This window comes from Aureobasidium melanogenum, assembly GCF_000721775.1.
Source record: "Aureobasidium melanogenum CBS 110374 unplaced genomic scaffold scaffold_3, whole genome shotgun sequence".
In the NCBI taxonomy this organism is placed as follows: Eukaryota; Fungi; Ascomycota; class Dothideomycetes; order Dothideales; family Saccotheciaceae; genus Aureobasidium; species Aureobasidium melanogenum.
Genome location: NW_024470055.1, coordinates 118,674 through 146,668, shown reverse-complemented (window position 1 = coordinate 146,668; position 27,995 = coordinate 118,674). Strand labels below are relative to the sequence as shown.

At 49.4% G+C, this 27,995-nt stretch overlaps 15 protein-coding genes across 15 annotated transcripts; 6 read left to right on the top strand and 9 right to left on the bottom strand.

The window, feature by feature from the left end:
* Window positions 1-240: 240 nt before the first annotated feature.
* M437DRAFT_41002 (uncharacterized protein) lies at window positions 241-4,760 on the bottom strand (the record flags this gene model as incomplete). The annotated part of the gene is made up of 3 exons (XM_041020291.1): window positions 241-1,995; window positions 2,044-4,421; window positions 4,475-4,760. The coding sequence occupies 3 exons, from the start codon at window positions 4,758-4,760 to the stop codon at window positions 241-243; spliced, it is 4,419 nt and encodes a 1,472-aa protein (XP_040882622.1).
* A 341-nt stretch (window positions 4,761-5,101) lies between these two features.
* Window positions 5,102-5,893, top strand: M437DRAFT_40619 (ribonuclease H-like protein; the record flags this gene model as incomplete). Its single annotated transcript, XM_041020221.1, has 1 exon — window positions 5,102-5,893. One exon carries the CDS (start codon window positions 5,102-5,104, stop codon window positions 5,891-5,893), a length of 792 nt encoding a protein of 263 aa, XP_040882621.1.
* A 234-nt stretch (window positions 5,894-6,127) lies between these two features.
* On the bottom strand, window positions 6,128-7,939 carry M437DRAFT_41302 (Phosphoglucomutase, first 3 domain-containing protein; the record flags this gene model as incomplete). The annotated part of the gene is made up of 3 exons (XM_041020360.1): window positions 6,128-7,437; window positions 7,494-7,795; window positions 7,887-7,939. 3 exons carry the CDS (start codon window positions 7,937-7,939, stop codon window positions 6,128-6,130), a joined length of 1,665 nt encoding a protein of 554 aa, XP_040882620.1.
* Window positions 7,940-8,536: 597 nt separating this feature from the next.
* M437DRAFT_11812 (uncharacterized protein) lies at window positions 8,537-8,999 on the bottom strand (the record flags this gene model as incomplete). The annotated part of the gene is made up of 2 exons (XM_041018631.1): window positions 8,537-8,851; window positions 8,907-8,999. Coding segments are annotated over 2 exons (408 nt in total), but the record flags the coding sequence as incomplete, so codon positions are not given.
* A 468-nt stretch (window positions 9,000-9,467) lies between these two features.
* On the top strand, window positions 9,468-11,117 carry M437DRAFT_81454 (streptomycin biosynthesis protein StrI; the record flags this gene model as incomplete). Its single annotated transcript, XM_041027561.1, has 2 exons — window positions 9,468-10,072; window positions 10,124-11,117. The coding sequence occupies 2 exons, from the start codon at window positions 9,468-9,470 to the stop codon at window positions 11,115-11,117; spliced, it is 1,599 nt and encodes a 532-aa protein (XP_040882618.1).
* An 829-nt stretch (window positions 11,118-11,946) lies between these two features.
* Window positions 11,947-12,774, top strand: M437DRAFT_81453 (pectate lyase; the record flags this gene model as incomplete). The annotated part of the gene is made up of 2 exons (XM_041027560.1): window positions 11,947-12,473; window positions 12,540-12,774. The coding sequence occupies 2 exons, from the start codon at window positions 11,947-11,949 to the stop codon at window positions 12,772-12,774; spliced, it is 762 nt and encodes a 253-aa protein (XP_040882617.1).
* Window positions 12,775-13,198: 424 nt separating this feature from the next.
* On the bottom strand, window positions 13,199-13,959 carry M437DRAFT_17832 (uncharacterized protein; the record flags this gene model as incomplete). Its single annotated transcript, XM_041018919.1, has 3 exons — window positions 13,199-13,308; window positions 13,360-13,682; window positions 13,739-13,959. Coding segments are annotated over 3 exons (654 nt in total), but the record flags the coding sequence as incomplete, so codon positions are not given.
* A 1,070-nt stretch (window positions 13,960-15,029) lies between these two features.
* On the top strand, window positions 15,030-16,091 carry M437DRAFT_41630 (L-asparaginase II; the record flags this gene model as incomplete). Its single annotated transcript, XM_041020412.1, has 1 exon — window positions 15,030-16,091. One exon carries the CDS (start codon window positions 15,030-15,032, stop codon window positions 16,089-16,091), a length of 1,062 nt encoding a protein of 353 aa, XP_040882615.1.
* A 166-nt stretch (window positions 16,092-16,257) lies between these two features.
* M437DRAFT_41570 (putative MFS sugar transporter) lies at window positions 16,258-18,523 on the bottom strand (the record flags this gene model as incomplete). Its single annotated transcript, XM_041020403.1, has 15 exons — window positions 16,258-16,371; window positions 16,429-16,477; window positions 16,532-16,641; window positions 16,694-16,772; window positions 16,828-16,865; window positions 16,921-17,061; window positions 17,113-17,189; window positions 17,244-17,308; window positions 17,363-17,467; window positions 17,528-17,715; window positions 17,765-18,043; window positions 18,091-18,177; window positions 18,229-18,335; window positions 18,387-18,408; window positions 18,458-18,523. The coding sequence occupies 15 exons, from the start codon at window positions 18,521-18,523 to the stop codon at window positions 16,258-16,260; spliced, it is 1,527 nt and encodes a 508-aa protein (XP_040882614.1).
* Window positions 18,524-19,383: 860 nt separating this feature from the next.
* Window positions 19,384-20,522, bottom strand: M437DRAFT_9949 (uncharacterized protein; the record flags this gene model as incomplete). The annotated part of the gene is made up of 3 exons (XM_041029121.1): window positions 19,384-19,854; window positions 20,060-20,255; window positions 20,446-20,522. Coding segments are annotated over 3 exons (744 nt in total), but the record flags the coding sequence as incomplete, so codon positions are not given.
* Window positions 20,523-20,977: 455 nt separating this feature from the next.
* Window positions 20,978-22,609, top strand: M437DRAFT_41227 (uridine-cytidine kinase-like protein-like 1; the record flags this gene model as incomplete). The annotated part of the gene is made up of 4 exons (XM_041020343.1): window positions 20,978-21,118; window positions 21,170-21,297; window positions 21,351-21,652; window positions 21,846-22,609. The coding sequence occupies 4 exons, from the start codon at window positions 20,978-20,980 to the stop codon at window positions 22,607-22,609; spliced, it is 1,335 nt and encodes a 444-aa protein (XP_040882612.1).
* Window positions 22,610-22,837: 228 nt separating this feature from the next.
* M437DRAFT_40712 (Clavaminate synthase-like protein) lies at window positions 22,838-24,418 on the bottom strand (the record flags this gene model as incomplete). The annotated part of the gene is made up of 2 exons (XM_041020239.1): window positions 22,838-23,707; window positions 23,756-24,418. 2 exons carry the CDS (start codon window positions 24,416-24,418, stop codon window positions 22,838-22,840), a joined length of 1,533 nt encoding a protein of 510 aa, XP_040882611.1.
* Window positions 24,419-24,739: 321 nt separating this feature from the next.
* M437DRAFT_41769 (uncharacterized protein) lies at window positions 24,740-25,306 on the bottom strand (the record flags this gene model as incomplete). Its single annotated transcript, XM_041020438.1, has 1 exon — window positions 24,740-25,306. One exon carries the CDS (start codon window positions 25,304-25,306, stop codon window positions 24,740-24,742), a length of 567 nt encoding a protein of 188 aa, XP_040882610.1.
* Window positions 25,307-25,316: 10 nt separating this feature from the next.
* M437DRAFT_81446 (uncharacterized protein) lies at window positions 25,317-26,619 on the top strand (the record flags this gene model as incomplete). Its single annotated transcript, XM_041027559.1, has 2 exons — window positions 25,317-25,537; window positions 26,151-26,619. 2 exons carry the CDS (start codon window positions 25,317-25,319, stop codon window positions 26,617-26,619), a joined length of 690 nt encoding a protein of 229 aa, XP_040882609.1.
* Window positions 26,620-26,786: 167 nt separating this feature from the next.
* Window positions 26,787-27,788, bottom strand: M437DRAFT_41110 (alpha/beta-hydrolase; the record flags this gene model as incomplete). The annotated part of the gene is made up of 2 exons (XM_041020321.1): window positions 26,787-26,999; window positions 27,051-27,788. The coding sequence occupies 2 exons, from the start codon at window positions 27,786-27,788 to the stop codon at window positions 26,787-26,789; spliced, it is 951 nt and encodes a 316-aa protein (XP_040882608.1).
* Window positions 27,789-27,995: the final 207 nt, after the last annotated feature.

Sequence of the window (27,995 nt, the reverse complement as noted above, 5' to 3'; positions counted from 1 at the left end):
TTGGCATATCGACATATACAGACTATGAGATACAGTACTGCCTGCTGAAGTACACAACCTCATACCTGAGGCATGCATGAAGCTATCTCTTTGTCCTCGTCAATTCGCCATGTTCTCCGAGAAGTTCACAGTTCTCAAGTATCTCTTGGTGATATGCTCAAACTCAGGAATGACTAGCAAATTCAATATTGATTACTCCCGTAACCGCTCTCTCCTTCCCACAACACCATTTACAATACCCTAAACTAAAGCCTTGAGTGCAAACCCAAACAAACTATCCATACTAACCCATCCCCACCCACTCTTATCCAAATATCCCTCGACCACAGCCCTCAAAATGCCAAACTTATGTCTGTTCATCTCAGCAAGCACACCCACTCTCTCCGCATCTTCGTTTTTCTTCTTGCCAGCTTCTTGAGCACTCTTCTCGACATCAAAGCATCTTGACAAAAACATGAGTTGGTTGTAGAGTTGTTTCTCAGAGTACTCGAGTTGCATTTTGCCCGTGCAGCCGTAAGCAAGACCGCGTGGACCTAAGCAGCGAGTGCCATAGACGCTCATTTGGCGTGTGCGGTTGCCGCAGGTGGCTTCGTCGCAGATCAAGGTGGCAGCGTAGTATTGGGCTGTGTGTGCGCGGATTTGACTTTCTAGTTGCGCTGCAAGGGCGAGTTGGGGCATTAAAGCGCCGCAAGAGGAAGAAGGGCAATGGATGCCATCGTTGTCGACAACTGCAGTGAGCTTTTCAGCATCAGGTGTAGGAGAAACACCCAAACCGCGGAATTGGAAGGGCGTGCGGCAGGACAGACACAGCAGACCCAGTGGTGTGCAGTCCTTGTAGCGGATCTCATCTGGGACTTGAGATTCGAGAGGGTGGATTTCTGTTTCAGCGTTGTAGCTGTTGCCGCCGCTTGCACTGCTTACGCGGTACTTGCTGGTATCCAGACCTAAGCATTCGGCAAGTAGAGTGACGTTGGTGCCTTCGATAGGAGCACAGAGACGTTCCACTGGTGGTAGAATTTGCTTGTGCAGGTAGTAGTCAATGTCAGGTTTGAGTTCGTTCTCTGCACGAAGAACTTCATCAACTGGGAAGGCATTGTTTGCTGCCTTCTCTGCGCTGCCAGAAGAGTCGTTACAGATGATGTAAGACATGACATCCTTGGCCTTGACATGCTTGCCCTTGGCCATCAATTTCAAGGCAACTTGGACAGAAGGCATGCTGTTTCCATTGGGATACTCCTTGGGGTTCTTTCCAAGTTGCGTGTAAATCGTGTACTTGCGAAGAGGGATGGTGTTGGCACGCATCTGCGAAGCGACTTCCCTGAGATGGTCGTGAATCTGAGTCACCACAGTTTCAGGGTCTTCGCCTGACAACAAGAAGTTCAAGAGCTCGGTCGAGGTGTCTTTACTCAATGCACAGTATTCTCTTCTGCGCATATCGAGACCCTTGACCTCGAGCTTGTCGATCCATTTGCCATCCTTCTCGATCATGTTGACAGCAGCATACTTCTTCTTTGCGTGCAGAAGCAAGCGGCGGAAGACGTTGTCAATATCAATCTCAAGAAGTTCATACCGCTCGTTGACGCTCTTTTTGAACTCGTTACCGATCTTCATGGCATCCATGATGTTGTCAACATTGGTGTTGACCATGACTGAATCGGTATCACCATAGATGACTCTCAGACCATGGGCAGACTCTGCGAGATCCTTGGTTGACTGCAGAATTTCACGACCCTTGTATGTGGTGAGCATGGCGAGCGGACGAGCGTAGAAGCGTGACTTGGTGTAACCCAAACATCCGTACATCGAGTTGGCAGTCAGCTTCAGGGCCATCTGCTTAATCTCCCATGTAGCAAGTTGATCAGTGGTGGCAGTCTTGTCCTTCATGAGCTTCTTGACTTCGCGACGACGGTGGACAAGTGTTCTAATCAGTCGCGGGAGGATACCCTTGTTATTGGTATCTGTTGGGACCTCGGGAACCTTCTCTTCGTCGTCATTCTGATAAACAGTCAGCTTCATCCTTCAAAACATGATTCTGAAACTTACACTTTCCGACCGCTCGACCGTGGTGAAGCAAATGTTGTACTCTTGAATGATACTGGGGTACAGAGAGTTGAAGTCCATGACAAGGATGAACTTGTCGTACAAGCCTTTTTCGGGCTCGAAGACCAGACCACCCTTGAACTTGTCCTTCTTCTTTGCATCTGCTCCCTCATCACCTTCCGGGTTGTCTTCATCAGACTTGGCTTTACCCTTGCCCCAGATCTTGTCAGGGCAGATGTACTTGTTCTTGTGGAACTCGTGCAGCAAAATGTACTCGTTACGCTCAGCACGAGTACCACTCAATGTCCTGGCCCAGGAGTTTCCAGCCAAGTTTGTGAGGACCTTGGTCAATGGAAGCATCTGAACCTTCATAGCGATCGCGGCAATGAAAAATGTGTCTGCTTCTGTAAGCTTGATGTATTGCATCAGACCGGCTCTGTTGGTGGCCATCTTGAGCAATACATCATTATCGATATCACGACGCTTGTTCTCGCCACCAAGAACAAGGTCGCACATCTCGTCCAGACTCCAGGACTGACACTTTGTCATCAAAGACTTGCCCATATCGTTGCCCAGATCGCAAAGCAGTCTTCCGGCAGCGAGCTGTCTCTCAACGAAGAAACTGCCACCACCCTTGCCGATGTTCTTGGGCCATTCATGACGCTTCAGTCTACCAATGCGATGCCAACCAGGAGTTCTGCATTCTCGCATTCTGTTGAGCAAGAGAGTGTAGTCAACATCGTCAAGTCTGTGGCCGATCAAGACGTCAGGATCATTACGGTCTAGCAAGGCCAAGAACTTGCTGAGAAGTGCACCTTCGCTCCTCTCCAACTGAATGTTGCCTCGATACTTTTCGGCATCTGTCTTGAAGCCTACTGGGTAATCTGGACCATTGGGACGCATAACTGTGAATGTCTTGCAAGGGAGTTTCTCTGGTGCGGTGGTGTCTGAGAGTGACATGCTATCGTAAATACGAGCACTGGCAAGCAAGATTTCTTGCTTGTTGTCCTTCTCGTTCAGTTTTGTCCTGAGGGCAATGCTCATCAAAGTTAATGGGGGAGCATCAAGATTGTCAGTATCCCCAAGAGTCGAGATGCCCTGAGGTTTGTCGACAAGCATCTCCAATTTGCACCAGGAAGCGTTTTTGACAGCATTGAAGTTGATACTGTTTGCGTCAATCTTGAGCCAACAAGGACCCATGATGTTCTTCCAGAGAACGAATTGTTCAAAAAGTGCAGTGTTGGTACCGAAAACATGTGAGAAAGTCTCTCCCTGGATGTCCATAGGTAGTGGCTGCTTGTCGTATGGATAAAGCAACTTCAGGTAATCGGCCTCTTTCGGGATGTCTGGCAACTCAAAGGCGTATTTCCTCGAACATGGCTTGATCTTGTGCATGTTGACATTGAACTTGGACATGAGGCCATCAACTTCTTGGTAGACGTCGCCCATCTCTACTTCCTCGTCTGTCTCGCGACCATGCTTCCGGCGGTGTTCACGAGGGAGGAAGAAGAGTTTGCGCATGATGTTATCGACCTTGACAAAGGCACTGACGAAGCGACCAGTCGACTTATCTTTGACTTTGCCAAACAAACAGAGACCGCCATTGATGTCTGTGTAGTCGAACCAGAAGAACCGTACACTGCCATCCTCCTCTTGAGCGTGTTGGGGATCCAGCTTACCGAACGTGACAGTCTCCACACCAGAACTGCTCAATACATTCAACTTGTCGGTGACGTTCGTCAATGCAGCCGTATCAATTGCTTCAGGGACCTGCCGTGAAGGAGAAGAGCTTGCTGGTGTCGGGTAATCTGTCTTTGTGATTTTAGGGACTGGTCTGTTTCCACGCATGTTGATGGCTGCTGTGCTTCGGGAAGACTGATTTGTGACTTGAGCAACCTCGAGCGTATCTTCATCCTCGTCTTCCTCGACCTTCACGTTCGACTCTTTTCGTTGTGCAGCCTTTGCAACAGGGGATGAAGGCAGAGGATCGCTCATTGGTACATCGTTGTCCTCGGGCGGCGGAAAGAGACCTTCGTCCATGGGGAAGTAGGTGTCGTCGTCAACAGGTGGTGGTGGAGAGTCGCCCTTTTGAGCTCTTGGTTCGTATCGAGGGATGTGGTTCATTTGTTCGACTGGCGGTGACAAAACTCTGGTCTTGCGGCGGCTCTCGGTTTTGACAGGATTCATTGTCGATCTAGGCTTGTATGAGGGGATGTTGGCATTGACCTCACCGAGGAGATCGGCCATGAAAGCAGCATCTTCGGCGGTTGAAGCCTGCTTGGGCTTGGGAGCAGCGACGGAGGGATTTGCGTTGAAGTACTTGCTGATGCCTTTGTTGATCTTCTCCTTCTTCTGGGCGTCTTCTTCACGCTTACGTTTTGCTGACTATGTTAGCATCCAGAATTGAACAGGAGGACTGAACGGGAGGAAGTACCAGCCTTGCCCCTTGCAGGCATATCGTCGTCGCTCTCATCATCATAATCTTGTTGTCGTTCGTTCTGCCAGTCTTCGCGTCCATCGTCTGCATAGCCTTCGCCGTTGTCGTCGACGACAAAGTCATCCTGGTCGAGTCTCTTCCTCACAAGCTTCTTGTAACTGTCCTCGTCGACTGTCTCGTAAAGTTGTTCCTCATCTTGAACTTCATATGTCGAGAAGTTTGTCCTGCCAGCCTTTCTTGCAGCACGGAGTTGAGCCAATTGATCAGCCTTAGTTGGAGGCATGATGCAATGCTTGTTGTGTGGTAATGTTGTATAAGACTGTGTATATGATGTTTGGTGATTGAGATGGACGCGGGTGGATTGATTATTGCTGCCAACGCGTCGTGTCGCGCTCGCGAGCTGTCAATCAATCTAACCCAAAACAGCAATCGGCCTAGCAACTCGACCAAAGCACCCGCGTCATCACTAATTATTATTTCTCTCCGTCACTTCTCTGCTGCAACTGCATGTTTCGCTTCATCACTTCTCGCATTCCTGTTCCTAGATACTCGACACTTGTCTCTAAATCTTCTGGACCGCCTATCCTTACATTTAATCACCGTCACTTCTCCGCCACCACCATCATGCCCGAGTCTCGCTCCAAGCACCCTCTCGTCTGGATTGACTGCGAGATGACCGGTCTCGACCTCTCCAAGGACACTGTCATGTCTCTCTGCTGCTTCATCACCGACGCCCAACTGAATGTCCTTGACGAGAACGGCTACGAAGCCGTCATTCATCACTCGCAATCCCAGCTCGACGCAATGGGCGAATGGTGCACACAACAGCATGGAAAGACGGGCTTAACAGCTGCATGCTTGGCCTCTGACAAGACTGCAGAACAAGTCGCTGAAGAATTGCTGGCTTATGTGCAGAAATACTGTCCAGAGAGAAAGAAAGCATTGCTTGCTGGAAATACTGTGCATGCGGACCGTGCCTTCTTGGTTCAGCAACCTTATACGCCCGTAATGAAGTGGTTGCACCATCGCATCCTAGACGTTTCTGCAATCAAAGAAGCAGCAAAGAGATGGGCGCCTATAGAAGTTCTCAAGAAGAGCCCTCCAAAGGCTGGAAAGCATGAAGCAAGAGCAGATATCCTCGAGAGTATAGCCGAAGCGCGGTACTACCAGAGGGCTTTCTTCCAGAACGGTGTCATCCCAAAGGATGAGCTCGAAGAAGAGTCTGCTGAGCTTGATGGCGACGCACATGGTTCAATCATTGGCGACAAGGAAGTCAAGCCAAAAGAAATAACCCAAGAAGTTGGTGCTGCAAAGGCCCAGACAACCGTTCAAAATCTTGAAGCAGAAGGGTTTGGTGCTACCTCTGGTGAGCAGGATCTTTCCAGGAACGGAGGCAATCGTGATTTGGCCTCGTAGACATTGATAAACAAAAATCAACAAATCAATAAAACTTATCTGGTAAGTGTCATAACTTCCACTTAATTCAATGCCCAAACATTTCATTGCATTAAACACACCACAAGTCACTCTTGTATGGTAATGAAAACATATGAATTTTGAACTGTTTTTCTTTTCGTGTTATGTACGCTGTGTTTCTGTACATGCAAAGTCGTTATATTAAAATGCTACATTCAAACCGGTGCGACACGCTTAGGTCTTGACATCAGGCTCGGTACGGCCAATGAACTCCTGCAACTTGAGGAGGTCGGTAGCGAGCTTGACGTTGTCCTTGAGGTAGTCTTGTGCGTCCATGTCGTAGGTCTTCTCGTCAGCATCGTGCTTCTCGACGTAGAGACGGATGGTGGCACCGCTGGAGCCAGTGCCCGAAAGACGGACAACAATTCTGCTGCCATCGTCGAACTTGACGTAGATACCCTGGTTCTTGCTGACGCTGCCGTCAAGGTCGGTGTAGCTGAAGTCATCGGCCTCGAGGACCTTGCGGCCAGAGATGGTGGAACCGACAAACTCGTCCTTCTTGGTGGTGATGAGCTCCTTCATGTGAGCGGTCATCTTGTTGGCACCCTCGGACTCACAGCCCTCGTAGTCGTAACGAGTGAAGAAAGTACGACCGTAGATCTTCCAGAAGTCTTGCTGGATAGACTTGATGCTGGGGGTCTCGCCCTTCTGCTGACCAACACCAGCGATAATGTTGAGCCATGCGACAACGGCCCAGAGACCGTCCTTCTCGCGGACGTGGTTGGAACCGGTACCGAAAGATTCCTCACCACAGATGTTCATCTTGTTGGCATCGAACAGACCGCAGAAGAACTTCCAGCCAGTGGGGACCTCGTATGATTCGAGACCCTTCTTCTTGGCGACAAGGTCAATGGCACCCGAAGTGGGCATGGAGCGGGCGAGACCGTAAACACCCTGCTTCTTGAAGTAGGGGATCAGCTCGGCGTGGTGAGCAATGATGGCGAGCGAGTCACCGGGAGAGACGAAAGCGCCCTTTCCGTAGATCATGTTACGGTCACCGTCACCGTCGGAAGCAGCACCGAAGTGGATGTTATTCTTCTCGACGGCCTCGACCAAGCTGTGGGCGTAGACGAGGTTGGGGTCGGGGTGGTGACCACCGAAGTCGGGCTTGGGAATGCAGTTCTGGGTAGAACCCTTCTGGCCGAGCTCCTTCTCGAAAACGTCGATACCGTAGTTGCCAGTGACACCACTCAGACCATCGAAGAGGATCTTGAAGTCGGGGTGCTCCTTGAGGAAAGCCTTGATCAAGTCAAAGTCGAAGATGTCCTTGAGCATCTTGACGTAGTCCTCGGTGGAGTGGATGATCTCGACCTCGAGGTCGTCGTAGGTCTTGGAACCAATGGAGCTAAGGTCGACATCGGGAATGTCGGAAATCTTGTACTCGGTGAGGGTCTTGGAGGTCTCGAAGATCTTGTTGGTGACGCTCTCGGGAGCGGGAGCACCGTTGGCAAGGTTGTACTTGATACCGAAGTCCTCGTCGGGACCTGTGAGGTGGGTTAGCTGGCGCGTTTTGTTGAATTGGCAGATTGCAAAGACTCACCACCAGGGTTGTGCGAGGCAGTCAGCAAGATACCACCAGTGGCCTTGCGAATGCGAATGATGTGAGAAGCGGCGGGAGTACTGAGAATGCCGTTCTGGCCAATGATGAGCTTCTTGACGCCGTAAGCGGCACCAATCTTTGCAATGGTCTGAGTGACCTCAGGGTTCCAGTAACGACCGTCACCACCGATGACGAGGGTGGAGCCCTTGACGCCCTCAGGGATGGACAGCAGAATGCTGGTAACGAAGGACTCTGAGTAGTGCTCCTTCTGGAAGACCTTGACCTTCTTACGAAGACCGGAGCTGGCAGAAGAGTCAGCAACAGAGTACAAACAACAAGGCAATTGAGTTGCTGGAGGCAAGCTTCAGAGGAGACAGAGGGTAAACAACTCACGTTCCGGGCTTCTGGTCTTGGAAAGGCTTCAAGGAAACAGATTTGACGCTCATGATGGATATGTTATGTGCTTGTCAGAAAGGAAGATTGGATAATTCAGGGAAACAAGCCAGAAATAGTTCAGGCCGGGTCGGTTTGCAAGCAGCAGCCACAACCTCAGCTTTACGTAGCGGGGTCTGTCCAAAGGCGGTGACGATGCGAAGCGTTGAGACCTGAGCCGCCCAAGCTTCCATTCGTGGGGTCTGCATCTAATAAAATCGCCATCCAATCGAACGCCACAATGTAACCAGAAAAACTGTAGCTCAATTCTAGATGGACCTTGATCGTCTGTTGCAGCTGCTCTTTTCCCAACAGCTATACGATCGTCTCTTTTGAGAGCTGGCTTTCGCAAGGCACAGTTCGTCATTCCCGTTTTGGTCTGTCTCACTTTTCAATCTCGAAGCTCGGACGCCTTGATTCCTATTTCTTACCGCAATGCCATTCTTGTTACTCAAGAACCCGTCTTACTTGGGTATGGCTTGTTCCAATATTGTAAAAAGTCAAGCTGCTTTGCCATTCTGACATGGTCCTCATAGAAGTCATCGAGTATTGTAGGTGGTGACAGTCGCTACTATCTGAAACATTGACTTCGTTTTTCGGCTTGCTCATGCCTGAATATCGAAACTGGACCCACAACCACAGCTACTTGTAGCTCCTGGAATTCCCGTCACCTTGAACTGACTGCCGATCAACTCCATTGTATAGTCGATCTTGCTGCCAGCTAGAAGCTCCAGACTTGGCTCATCGATGACCACTTTGGCTCCTTTACCATCTTCCGACTCGAAAACTGTATCTTCCTCTTGTGATATCTCATCTAGCGTTGTTGTCGACATAAGATACTGGAAGCCGTGGCAGCCGCCTGATTCTACCGCGACGCGGAGGCATAGGGATGGATTGTTCTCTTTCACAGAGATAGCATGCAGGCGCTAAGAACATCAATCAGCTCACTGTGGTGCTGATATTTCAAGTGTGTATAGTTACATTGACGGCGCGAGGCAAGATGTCGATTGTCATGTCTTCTCCATCCTCTTTCTTTCGCGGGTTGATTATGGCCTTGACCGCTTGCCGGCTCGATGCGCTGAAAGCTCGGCTATTCTGTGTCGGAAGAACATCTTTTGCGAAGGGCGCAAATCGTGGGAGTGGTGCAGATCGTGGCGATAATTGTGACGGACGAGCAGCGAGCGATAGTTGGCGGCGGGGGTAAAATATACGTGCGTCTCTCGATGCTTGCTTGAACGCGCTACGGCAGCATCGCAGCAAAGAGTCTCTCCCTGAAAGTGCCATGTTTGGTTATAGTGAATGAGTTCTAGGTATGCAAATGATGGAGTGATCGCATCGCATGATCGCAAAGCGGCGGCGAGAGTTATGTCAGCAAAACGCCGACAATCTCCGAGAAATCTAATCTGACCATCTCGTATTTCCCAACACGGACAAGGCGACGTGGTGAACGGGATCGGACACTGCTCCCAATCACATGTCTTCTGCCGAGCAAACATCTAAACAAGTGACCCGAGCGAGTGTCGGAATTATTCTTTCCTAGCTATGTCGGATAATCTGTCATCGTCCCCAGGAGTTCCGCGAATTCTGATCATCGGCGCTGGCTCTCGTGGTACTGCTTACGCTCGAGCTGTATCAGAATCAGGAAATGGCATTGTAGCTGCTGTCGCAGAACCTATAGCTTTCAAGCGCAACCTCCTGGGCTCTAAGTACATCTGGAACTCGAGTGGGGGACCGTCAGATGGTCAAGAGTTCGATGACTGGAAACACTTTCTGCAGTGGGAGACCAAACGTAGGAATGACGCTGCTGCCGGCCGTCCGGTTCCTCCTGGTATCGACGGCATTTTCATCTGCATTCTTGACGAACAGCATGCAGAAGTCATCACTGCTTTAGGTCATCTATCCATTCACACACTTTGTGAGAAGCCATTGGCTACAACACTCAAGGATTGTATGGCCATATCAGCGGCTATGTCCTCTCAGCAAGGAGGGCAATCAGCTATCTTTGGAATTGGACATGTTCTGCGTTATAGCCCTCACAACATGCTGTTGCGCAAACTCGTGCTTGAAGAGCAAGTCATCGGTCCTGTGCTGTCCATGGAGCATACTGAACCCGTAGGCAATTGGCACTTCACCCACAGCTACGTTAGGTAAGTATATGTCATTGACATGGTTGTCTCCTTTGTTGATCTGAATACCAGAGGCAATTGGAGAAAAGAATCCACAACAGCCCCTTCATTACTAACAAAATCATGCCACGATATTGACTTCCTTCTGTGGATGTTATGTTCACCTGCCCCGGGAACTGGTCACCCGGCTCATGTTCCAGCATCGGTGGCTTCATTCGGATCCCTGAAACAGTTCCAGCAATCTCGTAAGCCTGCAGGTGCAGGTGCCGCCACGAACTGCCTACAGTGTTCGATCGAGAAGACTTGTACCTATAGCGCTCCAAGGATATATTACGACAACCAGCTTGCCAAGGGAAATACCGATTGGCCAGTCAACATCGTCAATCCCGAGATCGAAGCCTGTTACAATGATCAGGGCAAAGAAGCAGCGAAAGCTATGCTGTTGAAGACACTTGGAAATGACTATGATGACCACACACCCTCCGAAGAGATACACAAGCGTCCCTGGTTTGGAAGGTGCGTTTGGGAATCCGAGAATGATGTGTGCGATGATCAATTCGTCCTTCTCTCGTGGAACGACGACCCTTTGACTGAAACAGTAAACGGCAACCTGCCCAACCCTAATGGCAAAGACCCTCCGGCTAGAATGGCCAAGACAGCATCCTTCCACATGATCGCTCAAACTGAGAAGCAATGTGAACGGCGAGGCCGAATCTATGGCGAGCAAGGCGAAATCTCGTACGATGGAACCCTAATCACGGTCTATGATTTCCCAACTGGTCAATTTCAACATCATCGTCCGCATAGACCTGGCGGGGGTCACGGTGGAGGAGACTACGGACTGGCAACGCAGTTCCTCAAGGCCATCAATGCGGTGAGGTCAAAGAAATTGTCCATCGAGGAGGCTCAGATGCAACACCTTGGATGTACCCTGGAAGAAGTAATCAGAAGCCATGCTCTAGTCTTTGCAGCTGAGGAAGCTCGTCTTGAGAACAAGGTCATCGACTGGCAGCACTGGTGGGACTCATGCCAAAAGAGATTCGGTCACAAAGTACCTGCACATTAACCCTTGACAGCCCTAATGTGCTCTTATTTCCACCGATACAAGCAAGATGCACTGTGTATCTGCACTCTTTGCATCTCGGTCAACCTGTTGTCCTTCATCTCAAGCCCTGTGATATTTGTTCGTCTTGGCGAATGTGCCTTGGCACGTTTCAGCAAGTGAGGCTGTGTTGACTCCACACCATGATCAACCTCATGGTTCGACACATATCACTGTCGCTAAGTGGTTGTTCAAAGAGGGATCATCATATCAAAGACTTGATTCAGACATGCCAGCTTCGCTTTCAGGAGTCATAGGGCTGGACAGTGACATCTAACGACCTTGGGTCCTCGCCCTCATGCATCATGCCTGTCCACTCCTCATCGCCTACTTCCGCGTTTCAAAAGCTAGTCAGCAACGAGCTTTCGAGGTCTTTTGCTTCCGAAAGGGCTCGATATTGGCATGACTCGCAAGTCTCGACACGCTTCCGATCTGGCGGTGATGTGCTTCTACCAGAGTGTGATCCTTGTGACATGTTCTCTCCAAGCTGCGGTGCATTCACACGAGCTTGGGTAGATCAACACATAAAAGACTGCTGTCGTTTCAGATCTGTGCAGTGCAACTTCGATATAGTACTCTTGACGCGCATCGAAGGTAATGCACGCCTAGCCCTACTTGTTTGTCGAGTATATAAACGACCATCTCTTCCGCCTTGTAACATTCTTTCCTTCTTCAGAGCCGTGCTCCAGACCAACTACACAAAACCCCCATTCCTTCATTCAGCAAAAGTCCTTCTTTTGAATCTTCGTCAACAACAACTTCTGCTTCTCTCCTTACCAACCAACCAGTAACCATGTATTTCAACACTTCCGCCATCCTCGCCGGCCTCCTCTCCATCGCTGCCGCAGAAAGACTCGGTCCCCTACGCACCCGCGCCTCCTCCAGCTTCCCCATCCCCGCCAGCAAAGGCTCCGTAACGTACTCCTCAGCAAAAACCATCTCGGGCACTTTCGACGGCGGCTACAAGACCTACGGACGCGGCGTCTCCTGCGGCGGCCAAGCCGAAGGCGGCAACTCTGATGCCGTGTTCCTTCTCGAAGACGGCGCTACCCTCAAAAATGCAATCATCGGTAAAGACCAGAGTGAGGGTGTGCATTGTCTAGGCGCTTGCACGATTCAGAATGTGTGGTGGGATGCTGTGTGTGAGGATGCGTTGACCTTCAAGGGTGATGGTGACGGTAAGGTTATTGGTGGTGGTGCTCGTGGTGCTGAGGATAAGGTTATTCAGCACAATGGTGTTGGGTCGATCTCTATTGATGGCTTCACCGTTGAGGACTTTGGAAAGCTTTATCGCAGTTGTGGTAACTGTAAGCAGAATGGGTAAGTCTGCTCTCGCTATCCCTACCAATCTACCGTGAGAGATAGACTGACAAGTTTGTTCTACAGCGATGCCAGAAAAGTCACCATCAACAATGTCAAGGCTACCAATGGCAAGTACCTTGTCGGCATCAACAGCAACTACGGCGACACTGCTACCATCACCAACACTTGTGCTTCATCTGTCAAGCACATCTGCCAGGAGTACAAGGGCACCAACAATAATGATGAGGAGCCTTCTACTCTTTCGGAAGGTCCTTCTGATGCTTGCATCTACGAGGAATCTGATGTTTCTGTCTGCTAAACTGGCTCTTCCTGGAGGGTTTCTGGGTTGTGACTTGACGGGGTTGGCACGGTGATAAATTGGAGATGGATCTCTTAAAGGATGAAGAGGTCTCCCCTGTCTCTATGGATGTTCTCGGGCTGGTTCCTGGGGACACTTTTTGCAAACAAGAGAAGTTTGAGTGGAATTGTTGTCATCGATTCATTACATATTCTTATGGACGTCGTGAAAGTGAACATAAAAGTTCGTCATATGTTCGAGCTGTAGTCACACGATGTGCTTTTACAACCATTCCTTCTTCCTTCCGACATCTAGTTCAGAAAGTTTGGGGTGGGTGTGGGGCGATGGTTGCCTGAATGTTTGTAGGAGTGTCGGCAGGGGTAGCCTGTTGAGCAGCTGGGCGTTCATTGACACGCGCAACTCTGCCAGCCTCGGCCTGGCCTGGAGCCGCACGATAATGCGTGCAACTCTTCTCATGGCGTTGGTTACCGTCTCTGTAGATATGGGTGTACGACGCCAAGCAGATCCAGCAGAATTGATGGCGGCATCTCGAGCCTAGAGAATTTGTCAGTGTTAAGCCAAATAGTTGAATGGTAAAGTACTGACAAGTCATGTGGTCACAGCCGTTGTTCTTCTGAATGGGAACACGACATTCAGGGCATGGCTTCGAGATCTTTTCAACTTCCTTCTCTGACTTTTCGTCGTTCTCGGTGTTGCGGTGAAGTTCGGCCTGAAACTCTTCGCAGGTCTGGTCTTCATGCCAGTTTGTCTCGCAGACGACACAATGCTTGTGTCTACACACCTGACAGGAGAATATGGGCTCACTTGCGCCACCCGGATGTAGCTGACCTGATTCGCAGGCCGAAGAGAAACAAAATCTGAAGTCAGGGTCTGCAGCGAGGGTTGCCCTGATAGATGCTCGCTCATACCTAGATTTTCCTTCGTCAGTCGATTCACCGAGACCATTGAAGATAAGATAGCTCACTTGGCAAAGTGCTCAGCGTTCGTCATGTGCTCGACTTCTTGGTAGGTCAACTTGATCGGGCATTCTGGGCATGCAACTTCGTCCCAGTTCTTGGAGTCAATCTCGACCTTTAGGTGGCTGAAATAACAAGGACGACAGACGTTGGCACCGTGATCGTGTGAAGAGACCTTTGTCTGGCCTGGGAACTGGCTGAAGTGCTTCTTAGTATCACACACGAGGCATGTACGCTTGCGGCACTGCTTCTTCTTTGGTGGTCCGGACTGGGCTTTGCTGGATGCAGCTGTCTCCTCAGCAGAGCGCTTCAGGGCTTTGGAAGCAGCCATGATAGCGGTGTTGTGTGTTAGAGAAAGGAAAAGACGGAGGTGGACGAGGTGAGAGATGGAGGGGTTGAGTGAGTTGAGAGAGGCACCAAATCTTTACTGGTGAGATTCGCTCAAGTGAAAGTGAAGACAATGCTACTGCGAGAACTGAATTGCAAAGTTGAAGACCTCTGAACTTCTAGTGAGGAGGAAGATGCGCACTGCCATATGAAGTCGCCGCTGAGTGAATGGTACGTTTCATGAGAGAGGCAAATGAGAGGCGGAACTGAATACAGGTACAAGCAAATTCGAATCTCAATACTTATCCCTGATGGATATGTTGAATTTCAGCTGTCAGTGGATGTGTGATTCGATTAGTCGTACTCGTCCACATAGACTGAGGGTGCCGAGAACGATCTCAACTCGAAGCAGCCATTGAGAAACTAACCGTTACCGCGACGATGTAGGTCGAGACTCATGATCGTACGAAATTCTTTGAGCATTGTTACTTCACCAGTCAACACGATGGCAATTTTGAACCTGTTTTTGTGTTGATTATGAAGGATGTATGGCTGCGTGATCAGAGTACTGAACTAGAAAGTGCAGTCAAGAGTTTTGTCCACCACAACGCGAGACCATCCAAGATTTTTGACAGCCCTTTCTTCAACATTGCTCTTTCCAGAACCCGACCTGTCCCACTGAGTCTCACTGTTTCACAAAATGTGAGTGGTTGAAAATAATCGCAGACTTACAATATACAGGCAGTCTTTCCAGCTGCGGTAGAAATCTCAACTATGGTCCGGTCAAGCAGAAGTGCCGTTCTCAAAGCTTGGGGTCGCACTTTCCTCTTTCAGTAGGTCAGAACACGACGATATGAATCGTAAATCTGTCAAAGATAGGGCGTTTCGTTCCCTCTCACAATGCTGGAATCACAGCCTTCAACAACAGCGGAATCCTAAGTACATTCTGGCACTCATCTTCTCTCACGCAACATGGACGGCCACGATCTCGTCCTGAACTGGCGCGGTGACGTTATCGAGAACAGTCATATAGTCCACGCTGCCATCGTCGACAGCGACAACAACCTCCTCTACTCTCTCGGCAACCCATCTCGTCTAACACTGGCACGTTCAGCTGCAAAGCCTTTCCAAGCATTCGCAATTCTCGAGACCGGAGCAGCAGAGAGATTTGGATTCGATGAAGCCGATGTAGCTTTGATATCTGGGTCCCACAACTGTGAAGACAAACACATCTCTCGCGTCACTGCCATGTTGCAGAAAGCCGGTGTGACTGAACAAGACATGAATTGCGGTGGTCACCCTGCCCTTTCAAAGGTCGTCAATGCTGGATGGGTAAAGTCAGAATTCATACCTACAGCAACCTATAGCAATTGCTCTGCCAAACACGTAGGCATGCTCGCCGCTGCAAAGGCTCTTGGTGCTGGAACAAGAAACTACAATGACCCATCACATCCTGTCCAACTGAAGATCAAACAAGCACATGAAGAGCTCGCCGACCTGAAACCTGAGGAACTTCGCTGGGTCATTGATGGGTGCAACGCGCCATCGCCAGCATTGCCTCTCAAAAATTTGGCGTTGATGTTCGCGAGACTAGCGCACGCGGCAGATGAAAAAGACGGCAATTCTACTCCTGGACCACCAACACAAAATCTAGCACGGATTTATCATGCAATGACAGCACATCCAGACATGATTGCTGGAGACTCACGCTTCTGCACCGACTTCATGCGTCTCTTCTCCGGAGCTTTGGTAGGCAAATTAGGCGCAGAAGGCTGCTATGGGGTTGGCATCCGAGATTGTGATGCTACGAGGCGTCTAGGCGCTAAGGGCGGGTTGGGCATTGCAGTCAAGATTGAGGATGGCAATATTGATATGCTGTATGTGGCGCTGATGGAGATACTCACCCGATTGGATATCGGCACGGAGCAGATCAGGGAGGAGTTGAAGAGATCGTATTGTACATTGCCCAAGAACACAATGGGTATCGTGACAGGGCACACGTCTTTCAAGATGGACCTCAAGAAATACAGCTAAGGTATATGTTTATGCAGTAAAATGTTGCCAACAACAAGTTGATGCAATGCAGAGCGCTTATGATATCGGAACAAACGGGATCGTGTGCTGGAGACAGGTGTTCAAGGGCCTTGATTCGTTGGGCATGACTCCTAAACCGTTCATTCTCCACTCCACGGGATTTACTCTACTTCTCGACCTTATTGACATCTTCCACAAACGCAGCTCCGCCTTCACTGCCTCTCTTCTCTTCGTGCATCATCTCCTTGGTACCCTGTTCGACGTCTCCACTCAGACTGATCTTAACTGGTTGGCTACGTCCAGTGAATTTGTGGATACCCTCGCTTCCTTCCTTGACGAAGAGGTAATCAACTTCCTCCAAAGTCAGGTTGGAAGTTTCAGGGTAGCTGTTCGATGTTATTTAGCTGAGAAGCGTTCGGAGAAGAAGGTGGTCTACTTACCAGAAGTAGACTAGAGGCACGAAGGCCAGATTTGTGCACATGAATATCAAGTAGGCTTTCCACTGCAGATTATTGATCAAAGTCGGCGTGATCATGACCACAACGAAGTTCTGTTGTCCAGTCAGCAGTGACCATGGAGCATGAATGAAGGCATCAACCTACCCAGAGCCAATTCGAAGAAATGCCGATTGCTGTACCCTTTGCTCTTGCGTGGAGGGGCAGAATCTCCGGGACATACACCCTTTGATTTGTTAGCGCTTCTCAACTTTTGACAATTTTGCAGCCGCCGATATTACCATGGGATACAGTTCGCTGAAGACCCGAATAGAAGCATCTGACAGGGGTTAGCCTCCTTTCATTCAATCCGATGCGTTCGGAACACTACTTACATAGGTGAAGAAGAATGTAACACTTGCGCTCGAAGTGGCGTGATATAGTTGTTGTGAGTATCCACGAGCAGGTGAGAAACTCAGCAGAACAGCAATGAGCATCATGGAGATGGCAAGCCCAAAAGATCCCCACATCATGGGCTATCATCGATCGTTAGTTCTGGCTTGCCAGGCAGTTCTCAACAAACTTACACGTCTTCGGCCCATTCTGTCGAGGAAGAATGTTGGAACCAGTGATCCGATGAAGAAGCAGCATTGGACAAAGCCACCTTCCTGTCGCGTTAGATCTTCCAATTGCGTCTGTGTTCGTCTTTAAGACCTACCGATGAGAAGAGCCAAATTGTGCGACAGACCGACGTTGTACTGCAGGGCAGAGGGAACATAGTAGCTGTTTCTCGATCAGTGGAACTCCAATAATACAGATGCTCATATTCAAACTCACACGACCAAGTTGATACCTCCGATCTGGTTCATAAACTGCATGCCATAGGCAAGAAGAACGCGTCTTCCGGTCTGTACTTCGTCTCGCTTGAAAATCTGGCTCCATCTGCGGACATTCTTTGTCAGTGCCCATAACTTCAGACGTCATACTACACGAAGTCCGTACTTGTACTCGCCATGCAAGCGTTCCAATGCCAGCGCATCAAGGATATCTTTCTGTTCTCGTGCAATCTTTGGGTCGTCTGGCGTGCCATCGTACACGTCGCATAGGACTTGTAAAGTCTCTTCATTGCGGCCTTCCTTGTATAGATATCTAGGCGACTCGGGGACTCCAAAGACCATGAAAATGACAACCTGCTTCTCGTCAGCTGATGTGGCCAGTATTCGAATTGTGAGCACAGACAAAGGCAAAGATGATCTGACAAGCGATTGGTAGACGCCATGCAATAGGACCTCCAGCATAGGCGATTCCGTAATCGAAGAAGTAGGCGATGACGATACCAACACCGACAAAGAGCGGTTCAGAACTGACGACACGACCACGTTTGTGTGCTTCGACCAACTCGCTTTGATACATGGGAACAGTACTAGTCTCGATACCGGTGCCGATGCCAGTAACGTAGCGAGCGACAAGAATCTGTGGAACGCTGTAGGAGGTCGTCTGAAGGATGGCACCGACAATCTACAAGAATCAGCACTGTCATCGCGTCCTTGGATCCTTGAACGTACGATGAAACCCATGGCTATCCACATGGACAGACGTCGACCAGCTTTCTCTCCACCAAAGAAGGCTAGAATACATCCACTGAAGGCACCCTGAATTCAATTAGTTTGGTTGGATGTCGAGAGGGTACAAAATGGCAATACGAGATTGTATATCGAGACAATAATGCCTTCGAGTCCGCTTCCTGGGTAGCCAAATGTCTTGCGCCAATCTGCATTTCCAACAATGCCGGAGAAGACTCCTTGATCATCTGAATTTTGTCAAATGTCTGAAACACCATGGTAATTGATGGTTCACCCACAGCCAAACAAAATAAAAGCAAGCTGTTGTTCGTCAGAATACACCAATGCAAATCCTCATCAACGTGCTTACCTGACAGGTAATTATGATTGCTATCTGCAGCGGCCTACCGCGTCTGAAGAGATTTAGGCGAGGCATGGTCGGTCTGGGTCTGGAGAATTCTCTACTACCGACGGCAACAAGATATATAGAAGTGAGGTAGAATCCAAGTCAGAATTCGCAGACCGCGTGTGGAACTCGGCCTACATATAGAGATACACATCGTATCGCTGCCGCACAGCTCTCCGAGAGAATGGTACGGTAGCTCAATCTATTGGCTATGAGACCAGCATCATCGGTAGATGTCTCTACGAGCAGATGTGGTACAAGAGTACAAGATCTGCATTCTGTTCCATATGGTGCGGGGTTGGCGGTTGCGGAGAGGATGAACCGTGGGGTTTACTACAGAGGAAGACCTGGTGATCAACAGGGACTTAACCTCGGTGGAATAGCGTCCGTTAGGTCCATGATTGGGCATACAGAATGCGGTAATCCCTGGCGCCAGCCCGTCAAGCAATAGTACCTCTGTGATCGGGAATAGAGAGCGGCAGCCACGAGCTGTGAATGCTTTTAACCAGCCACGTGAATGCAACGCGTCCATGGCGATCTTTCGAGGGTTGACTTTGCCAGTATACCATGAGAGGAAAGTGAGATTTAGTGACGTCGCAATCCTCGTGCTGCGCGGTAGGATAAGGATTGACTTTTGAAGCGCCACCTGCCTCATGACCAGTAACCAACGATGATTGCAACTGTAAGGTGCGACTGCGAACGTCGAAGGCGATCAAGCAGGAGCGACGGCACAATTGAGAATCTTTCTCGATGAACACAAGAAGCAATGTCGTGAAGTTGTTCTGCGAACATATTTATTAACAATGCTATGTTTGATGAAGTATATGCAAGTCCCGGACCACCAGCGCCTACGCTAAGATAAAGCAAGTCGAAAAAAGGTCATCATGGTTTCACGTTATCATGGCCTCGCCATCGGCGTAGTCGTCTGATTGGGTCTCCAAGCCCAAGCCAATTTTGTCAGGCAAGTCGGAGCTCTTGGTTTCGCGCGCTCTTTGCTCGGCCCATGCTCGCAGTCGCACCAGATTACGGATGCGTGCCTCACGTCTCTGGCCTTGAGAAGACAGGATGGCTTCATTGACTTGACTAGCCACTGTCTGTCTCAGACTGAGATCGAGAAGTTGTTTGAGTTGAGGCGTGAGCTTGTCCGATGGGAAGATCAACAGGGCCATAGTGCGTTCAAGGTCTTGCAAGAAAGCAGGCGAAGTTGGGGCCCTTGGAGCAAGTTGCGAGGTTGCAAACTCAAGAGCAGGTGTGAAGGCAGTGGGCGATGGCGGACCTGGTGCATTGACGATTTCACGAATAAGTTCGATCAACTGCAAGCGAAGTAGCTGGAAGTGCAGAGTCGGGTCATTGTCAAGGATCTGTACCAACAGTTGTTAGCATCAATGTCTTTGAAGGAAATGATGTGACAGTGAGGTGTGAGAGTGGTTGTTGGGTCATACTGAGGACTGAAGTGTGTGTGGTTTGTATCATCAATGCCCGAAGCTATGCGTGGTGCATGAAAAAACCGTATAATCATAACAACATGGTGTGAAGGGGGAGTGGGTAGTAGATATGGAGACTGACCTGTGGGTTGAGTTCATTGATGCGCTCAATGGCAAGCTGTATGTCACCAGTGTGAATGGCGTTACGAATGTCTACTCTTTCTTGAATGGCTTCGCCGTCGGCCGAAGGAACGATGCTGGCTTCTTTAGCAAAGTTCATTGCGGCGTCGGGGTAGCCTTCATTGATCAGATAGTCCATGATGAGGAAGTTCAGATCTCTGTTGAAGAGCGTCAGTCAAGGAGGTCCTGAAAGAGCAGTCTTCATAATGTAAGGTGAAGGGGTCGAGTCAGAAGGACAAAATTCTGTAGTTCTCCACAGAGGTTTCGGAGAGATTCCCATTTTGAGTGTAATCAACATCATTCGATGGAGGGGTCATGGAGCGTGTGTAATATGAAGAGAAGACTTACGCTTTGGATGGTTTGACCTCGTCCACGCGGCGATCGAATGGATGCCGCAAGGACGAAGGTGGTGGGATAATGGTGCTCTGCGTGAGAATGTTAGCCGCTTTTGGAATTGTTTGCTGAATGATTGCGCATTGCGAAGCGCATGTTGTTGTGACGTACCATTGTTGTAGACGAGTCGAGCTGCAAGGGCCCATCAGGTTGGATGACGGACTGGAGCAACTACAATTCACAACCTGCTCTCTCGTGTTTCCAACAGACGGATGTGCGAAAGGCAGAGAGGTGCAAGATGTGATGGAGATGGGAGAAGAAAGCTTTGTTGGTTGGTGAAGAAAAGAGCTGTTCTTGCGCTCGGTTGTGCTCGGACCCGATACTGGACGGCATGTTCCACCAAGAATTTGGCAGATTCCTTTTCTTCACAACCGTCACCTTTCACTTCTGAGCTTGCTAAGCTATCTCTTTTGCTTTGCTTCGCCATGGTCGTGTCACGATTGTTCGTCAACGACTGAATATGGCCGCCCCCAATGCTCTCCAGAGAATGGAGCGCTCCCACTACTCTCCGCCATGGGCCAACACGAGCATCATTGGCGTTGCCGGCAGCTCGGGTTCCGGCAAGACGTCGCTTGCTCTGGCTATCATCAAGCAAATGAGCCTGCCTTGGGTTGTCATTCTGTCAATGGTTCGTTTGTCTGGCCCCTGAGTGAGGCTTCGTTGTACCAACTCCTTCCAGGACTCGTTCTATCGTCCCCTCACTCCGGATCAGATTGCCGCTGCGCATAGAAACGAGTATGATTTTGACTCGCCTGATGCTATCGACTTTGATGTTTTGGTTGAAAGACTAAGAGACATCAAAGAAGGGTATGTTTCTATTTGACTTCACACTCCAGCATCCTTTGCTAACTCCCTGATAGCAAAAAGGCCGAGATCCCTGTCTATTCCTTCGAGAAGCATTCTCGTCTGGACAAGACTACAACGATCTACTCTCCTCACGTGCTCATCCTGGAAGGCATCTTCGCTCTCCATGATCAGCGCGTGCTTGATCTTCTCGATCTGAGAATCTTCTGTGAGGCAGACGGAGACCTCTGTCTTTCACGAAGAATCGTTCGAGATATCAAGGAACGTGGTCGTGACATTGAAGGCTGTATCAAACAGTGGTTCACTTTTGTCAAACCAAACTTCCACAAGTTTGTGGAACCTCAGCGGAACGTAGCTGGTATGTGTTTGCCTTTTTATCTTTCTTACCTCACTGTCTTTCATGATGATACAACCACCATAAGCATAGTTCAACAGAATACTCGTGTTGATAAACCTTACCATCATCTTTCGCTCCTATCTGATTTATCATACTCAACCACACATCTTCAAGTCTTTCTTTGAGATTGACCGATGCTGACTATCGAGTATAGACATTATCGTTCCTCGCGGCATTGAAAACAAGGTCGCCATTGACATGGTGGCCGATCGCATCCACAAGACTTTGGATATCAAGTCAGAGGAGCATCGCGCCGAGTTGAAACGCTTGGGCAAAGAGACCAAGGATCTTCCTCTCTCACCAAACGTCGCCATCCTGGACGGCCCTTCGCAAATCACAGGCATCAACACTCTCCTCAACCGCAAAGAGACAAGCCGTGAGGACTTTGTCTTTTACTTCGATCGTCTCGCCGCTCTGCTTGTGGAGCGCGCAACTGAGAACGCCGACTTTGATCCCGTCACTGTCACCACACCTCCGCCCCACGATCATGAGTACAATGGCTTGCGCATGACTGGCGAGGTCAGTGCTGTCGTCATCCTCCGCGGCGGAAGCATCCTCGAGACTGGTCTCCGACGTGTCATCCCTGACTGTCGCACTGGTCGCATGCTCATCCAAACATCGTACCGCACCGGCGAGCCCGAGCTGCACTACTTCAAGATGGCCGGCGACATCTCCACACACAACAAAGTCTTGCTGTTGGATCCGCAAATGTCTAGTGGTGGTGCTGCTCTGATGGCTGTTCGTGTGTTACTGGATCACGGTGTGGAGGAGAGCAGGATTGTCTTCGTCACATATATTGCTGGCAAGAGAGGATTGAATAGACTCATGACTGTCTTTCCTGATATTCATGTTGTCGCCTGCAGGGTTGTTGACGACTATGAGGAAAGATGGGTTGAGAATAGGTATATGGGCTGCTAGAAGGCCCGTTACCATCTGTACATACAATGAAACAACATACTCTTCAACTTCTCAACTCCTCATGATTCTTGCTCGCTGTCTTCTTGAGCCTCTTGATAGGTTGATCACATCTTGTCGTGTGCCGAGTGATCAATCATGAATTCGTAATGTTGCTTCTTTGCCGGAAAACATGAAAAGACTTTTGATTTTAACAAGCTCTCACAACCGTGGGTATCTATCTCGTTCTCTTCAATCCTCCTTGTCTGCAATCAATCCCTCGTAAGCACCTTTAACCTTTTCCTCCATAAACTTCCACAAAGTAGCATCAGCATACGGCTTCTCAAACTCTGGTTTCTGAGCATCCGGAGGATGGAACCAATAGTTCAGAGCAATATGCACGTTATCCTCGCTCTTCTCATCACTGAACGAGGTAACCTCATGGAACCAACTAGTAGGCAAGTAAAGCATATCGCCTGCTTTCAGCTCCACAATATACGGTTTGCCTGCTTTCTCCAGCGCGGCAGAGGTTTTCTGAGTCGATGTGAGACCGAGGTGGGAATGTAGATCTTGTGTCGATACTTGAGAGAACGAAAGAGGTTCGGTAGGGAAAGCAGAGTCCTCGCCTTGAGCATTGGCAAAGGCTTCTTCGAGGTCAGAGACATCTTCGTCGTCGTCAAAGTCGTCGCGTTGGCCGTTTTGGGCGCGTTCGAGGGCTTCGAGGAGTTCGGCGTCTGAGTCGTCGTCGTTGGCATCAGAGTCTTCGTCGTCTTCGGCACCTGCTTTGGCGGTCTTGCTGGGTTTGCTGCCAGACAAGTCTTCCTCGGCTTTACGTTTCTTGTTGGGTGCGTCGCGGAGGACTTGGTCTTTGAGGTCCTCGGGATCTGATTCTTCTTCTGAAGAGACCTCGTCAAAGTCATCCTCGCCCAGCTCGCCGAAGTCAGCGGCTTGGTACTTCATCAAGCGCTCGACGGCATCGCCATATTCTTTCTGAACCTTGTCGAGTCCTTTCTTCTCGCCGCTCTCTTCGAGTTTGTCCATTTGTTCCTCGAGGGCCTGGACCTTCAATGCAGCGGCATCTCTTTCTACAAGACCATCTGCTCTGATCTCGTCGGCTTCGTTCTCCTCTTCTTCCATGCCTTCTTCGTCTTCGCCAGGCTGCTTGTAGACAATCAAGCCGTTGGGATGAATCTTCTTGGGCTTGCCGTACGTGTCGAGGTGGTAGACGGCCGAAGGAGGGTACAGGACGAAACGCTTGCGACCCTTCAGCAGAATGTAGAGATTGTCGTGGAAGTCATGGTGAAGGCCAGAGCTAGTGCCAGCTTTGGTCTTGCCGAGCCAGATGTTCATCTGTTGAAGAACGAGGTTGCCCATCATCTCGGGACGCATAGGAACTTCGTCGCGCAGAAGAGCACGCACAGGTTGTGGGAAAGTGCCATTCTTGATTTCGTTGTCTTGTCCATCTTCCTTCTCTTCATTGTCCTCGTCATCGTCCTCGCTGTCCATGTCGTCTTCGTCATCCGAGTACTGGGTGGTGAGGTAGTCGTATTCCTCCTTCTCTTCCCTTAAGGAGTCGAGAAAAGCGCCAAAAGTGGTATCAACGCGCTCGACATCAGTGCCATAGCGTTTCTTCTCCTTGTGCATGGGCTCGACCTTGACGGAAGCATCGCCAGCTGTTTCGCGCAAGTAGTCGACATTAGACCAATTCTTGGTAACAAAGTCGAGGTCTTCCAGCTTTCCTTGGATTACAACAGGTTGGCGCTTGTGAACGAAGTTGGAGTAAAAGTCTTTCGGCTGGCCGAGCTTCCATTGAGGGATCTTGCCGTCGGTCATCTTGGGTGCTTCGTAGGTTTGTGATTTGACAGCCTTCTCTACTCTCTTGCCAGATCCAGGCTTGTTCTTCTTGGTGCGTGTCATTTTTGGTGTGATATTATGATGAAGACAAAAAGGAGACTTGAGAGCTGGATTTTGCGAAAGATGTACGGACATATATTTTTCTTATCACCGAGGATGTGGAGAGAGCAGGTAACTCCTTCCACCTTGATTGGCTTCTCATTATCGAATCGACCCCTTTCCTTTTCAACTCCAAAGCTCTACTCCGAGTACTCGGCTGTGCGTACTGGAACACAAGTACCTTCTTCGATCCGTTTTCCATCATGTAGCTCTGCTATTCGAGAAGTTGAAAGCACCACAGCTACAATGTTTGTCGTGCTCTCGCATTCCCGTCCACACAAACCTACCCGTCTTGCCTGGCACCCAAACACACAGTCTTGACGTATCACGACGAGTTTTCCCTGTCCTGATGTATTCAAAATCGCAGTGGCAGTTGCGATCCTGCTCCTTCCTGTGAGATTCGAGCTCTTTTACTATCCTCAGGCATAAAAAATTCACCCAGAAGCCCCAAGTGCTCTTCTGCCTCCTGCACGCAAAGAAAATGTCTGGCTGGTGCCCGTTATCGTCGCTCAAGCCATAATGGCAACTGACTGCCTTGCCTTCGACTCGAAATCTACGCTTGTATACGTTTCTGGATTTCAACCTCCACGGGTCAAGGCTGTAGCGATCTTCGTAGGCTGGGGGAAGGTCCGGAGCAGGTGTGGGTGTAGGCCTTGATATCACGACTGTTGCGCTGTTCTTGGCTACAGCCGCAGGTTTCGATCTTGGTGAATCTGTTGTGCTGTTCTTGGCTGCACTTGCAGATTTAGACGTAGATGGACCTGTCATGACCATCAGCATGGCTACAGGGTGGAGCGCTCCTGTGTTTGATTCCGTTGCTCTCATACTGTCTGCTGCTGCGGCTTTCGGTCGTGAAACTTTGGTTCGCCATTCGGGACGTCTACCACTATATGCGTACGCCGAAGACTCTCGGTCAATCGTTGGAGACGCCCACAACCTGTCGCAAGCCTCTTCTGTCGTCATCCTCGATGTCGAGTTTCGTGCCGGGGTATTGAATGTGTAAGTTGAGGAACTGCTTTTGAGAAGATGTTCAGTCCCCTCTCGCTAGCTTTATAGGTCAGGAAACCTTAGTTCCTAAGCAAAAAAGCTAAGAGTAAGTTTAAGAGGATTTGGTGACCTCAGGCCATCCAAAGTTCAATCCCCATGCTGAGATTTGTCTGACCTCAGAACCATCTTTGAAACACTTTCCTCAACATGATTTAATAATTGTCGGAGATATGGGTCAGGCCAACTCTTCGTTGAGGCCGACTAAGAGACCAAACGCTTTGCGTCCTACCAGGGATCCTACTCGCAGTCGACAATCACTCAAAGACGAAGATTTGCCTTGGCGTATGTCTGGAAAACCTCGCACGAAATGCTTTGTTCGAAAACTATACCGAGGACGATCAGTATGGCATGAATATGCTTGGAAAAAGTCTTGCGAGGCCAACCACAAGCACTGCAAGGACAAGGAGCCAGAGGTCCTTTTCAGCTGCAAACTAGAACCTAAGAAGTCAAGGCATCTCAGGAAGATCGACAAAAAGTGTAGGACTATTGTCATGAAAATGATAGACCATCGATCTGCAATGCGGTGTGACTGCGACCTGGAGTACATCAAGACTAATAGAACAAGTCGCGACATGACGAAGGGCTCCATCATATGCGAGACAAGGGACAAAGCAATTTTCAAAGCTATGGCAAGACACGACAAGATCTGTGGATGCGGAGCCTTCGAGTTCATTCACCAGAACGAAGGCAACTCCAGATCGTCTAAGACTCCTTTATCTTCGAAGACTCGAACATCTTCAACAGCTCCCAAATCTACTCGAGCACATGGCTCAACTAAGACTTCGACATCTTCCAAGCCTCCCAAGCCTACCAAGTCTTCCCAGGCACATGCATCGCTCAAGACACGGACGTCTTTCAAGACTGCCAAGACTTCCGACAGGCCTGTAGCATCTAAGACGTCCACATCGCCCAAGACGCCTATCTACAACACTTTCACGTCGGTAGATTGTCAGAAGGACCCTTCCAATGACAAATCTGACAACGAGTCCGACTACGATGACAACATCTTCGAAGGCATGACACGCAAGTTCTAAATAATACCTCTGGACGCCAGGATTTTGCTTGTGAGCTAGGAATATACACGCTGAAGGTTACATGGATATCCATACGCGTGAATATGAATATAATTTCGCTTGATGTTCTACCCTGCCTGTTCATGACCTGTATGTCCCTGTTATTGCATCATTGCAGAGTGAGTCTCTCATTGACCTTTTGCAAGGCGCTGTAACATATCGCACACCTCAGAAGCCACAAAACCAGGATCATCTCTTTGAATAAAGTGACCACATCCTTTGGCAACAACAGGACCTTTGCTTCTATCGCTCGAAGTCAACGTAGCAAGCTCCTTGTTGTACTCCCGCCAGACAGGGTTAATATACTTATTGACTAGAGCTGGTGAAACACCAAAGCTTTTCTGTGCACCTCATTAGCAAATTTTCAGACGCCATTCGTGAATATAGTAAACACTGACTTCATTCTCTTGAGCAAAAGTCATATCATCATGTCCCACAACCGTAAGCCGCGGGTTTCCCTCTAACTTCGGCTCACTAGCTTCTGGAAGCAATCCCTTCAATGTCTTCCTATTTAACCCCTCAGGATTGGGTGCAGCTACATCAAATCTTTTTCTGTATTCTTCTTTTACACTGCGCATATCTTCTTTCGTCGTACCCTCTGGCAAATCCTCGTCTTTGAAGTCAGGGGCATCGACATCTGGCCATAAAGCCACTAAGTCCACATGCGCCATTATAGAGTCCAAGAATATGAAGCCAGATACAGTGGTAGGGTAGGTTTTTGCGAATAAACGAGCCACAGCACAGCCGATGGAATTGCAGACAAACACCACTTTTTGCTGGCCCAGTGGGATGCTCAACTCCTTGTCGCAGAACTCGATGAGGAAGGTGTGGAGATCGTATGCGGCATCTTGGACATCATGATCGCCTTGAGGATCTTTGTCAGAACTCCCTTGACCATAGCGATCATAAGCCAATAAATGCGGTTGCGATATTTTCGTATCTTGTGTTCTAGAGTGTATAGCCAGTATCGTTCGCTCCCAAGATTGTTTAGGTAAGATTAGGCCATTCAGAAACACCACCAGAGTTTTGATCGTAGGTTCTCCGGGTAAGAAGCTATAGCTGAGGTTGGCGTTTGGCTTCGTGGACAGCTGTATGGTGCCGTGACTGATGAGATCCGGAGTTGCTGCCATGGTTGAGTTCACGAATCACAGAGTAGAACTTGCGATACGAGGACTTCGTGAGAGGCTCTTGAAGATTATTTGAGAATGTTCGAGGTAAATGTGAAGGAGAAGTTCAGCTCCAATGCTGGATCAAAAGCGAAAGTGATGCATGTGGCTGAGCGGACGGCGACCATCCACTTTGGTCGCAGATCTCTAACCTTTGCCCTCTAGCGCAAT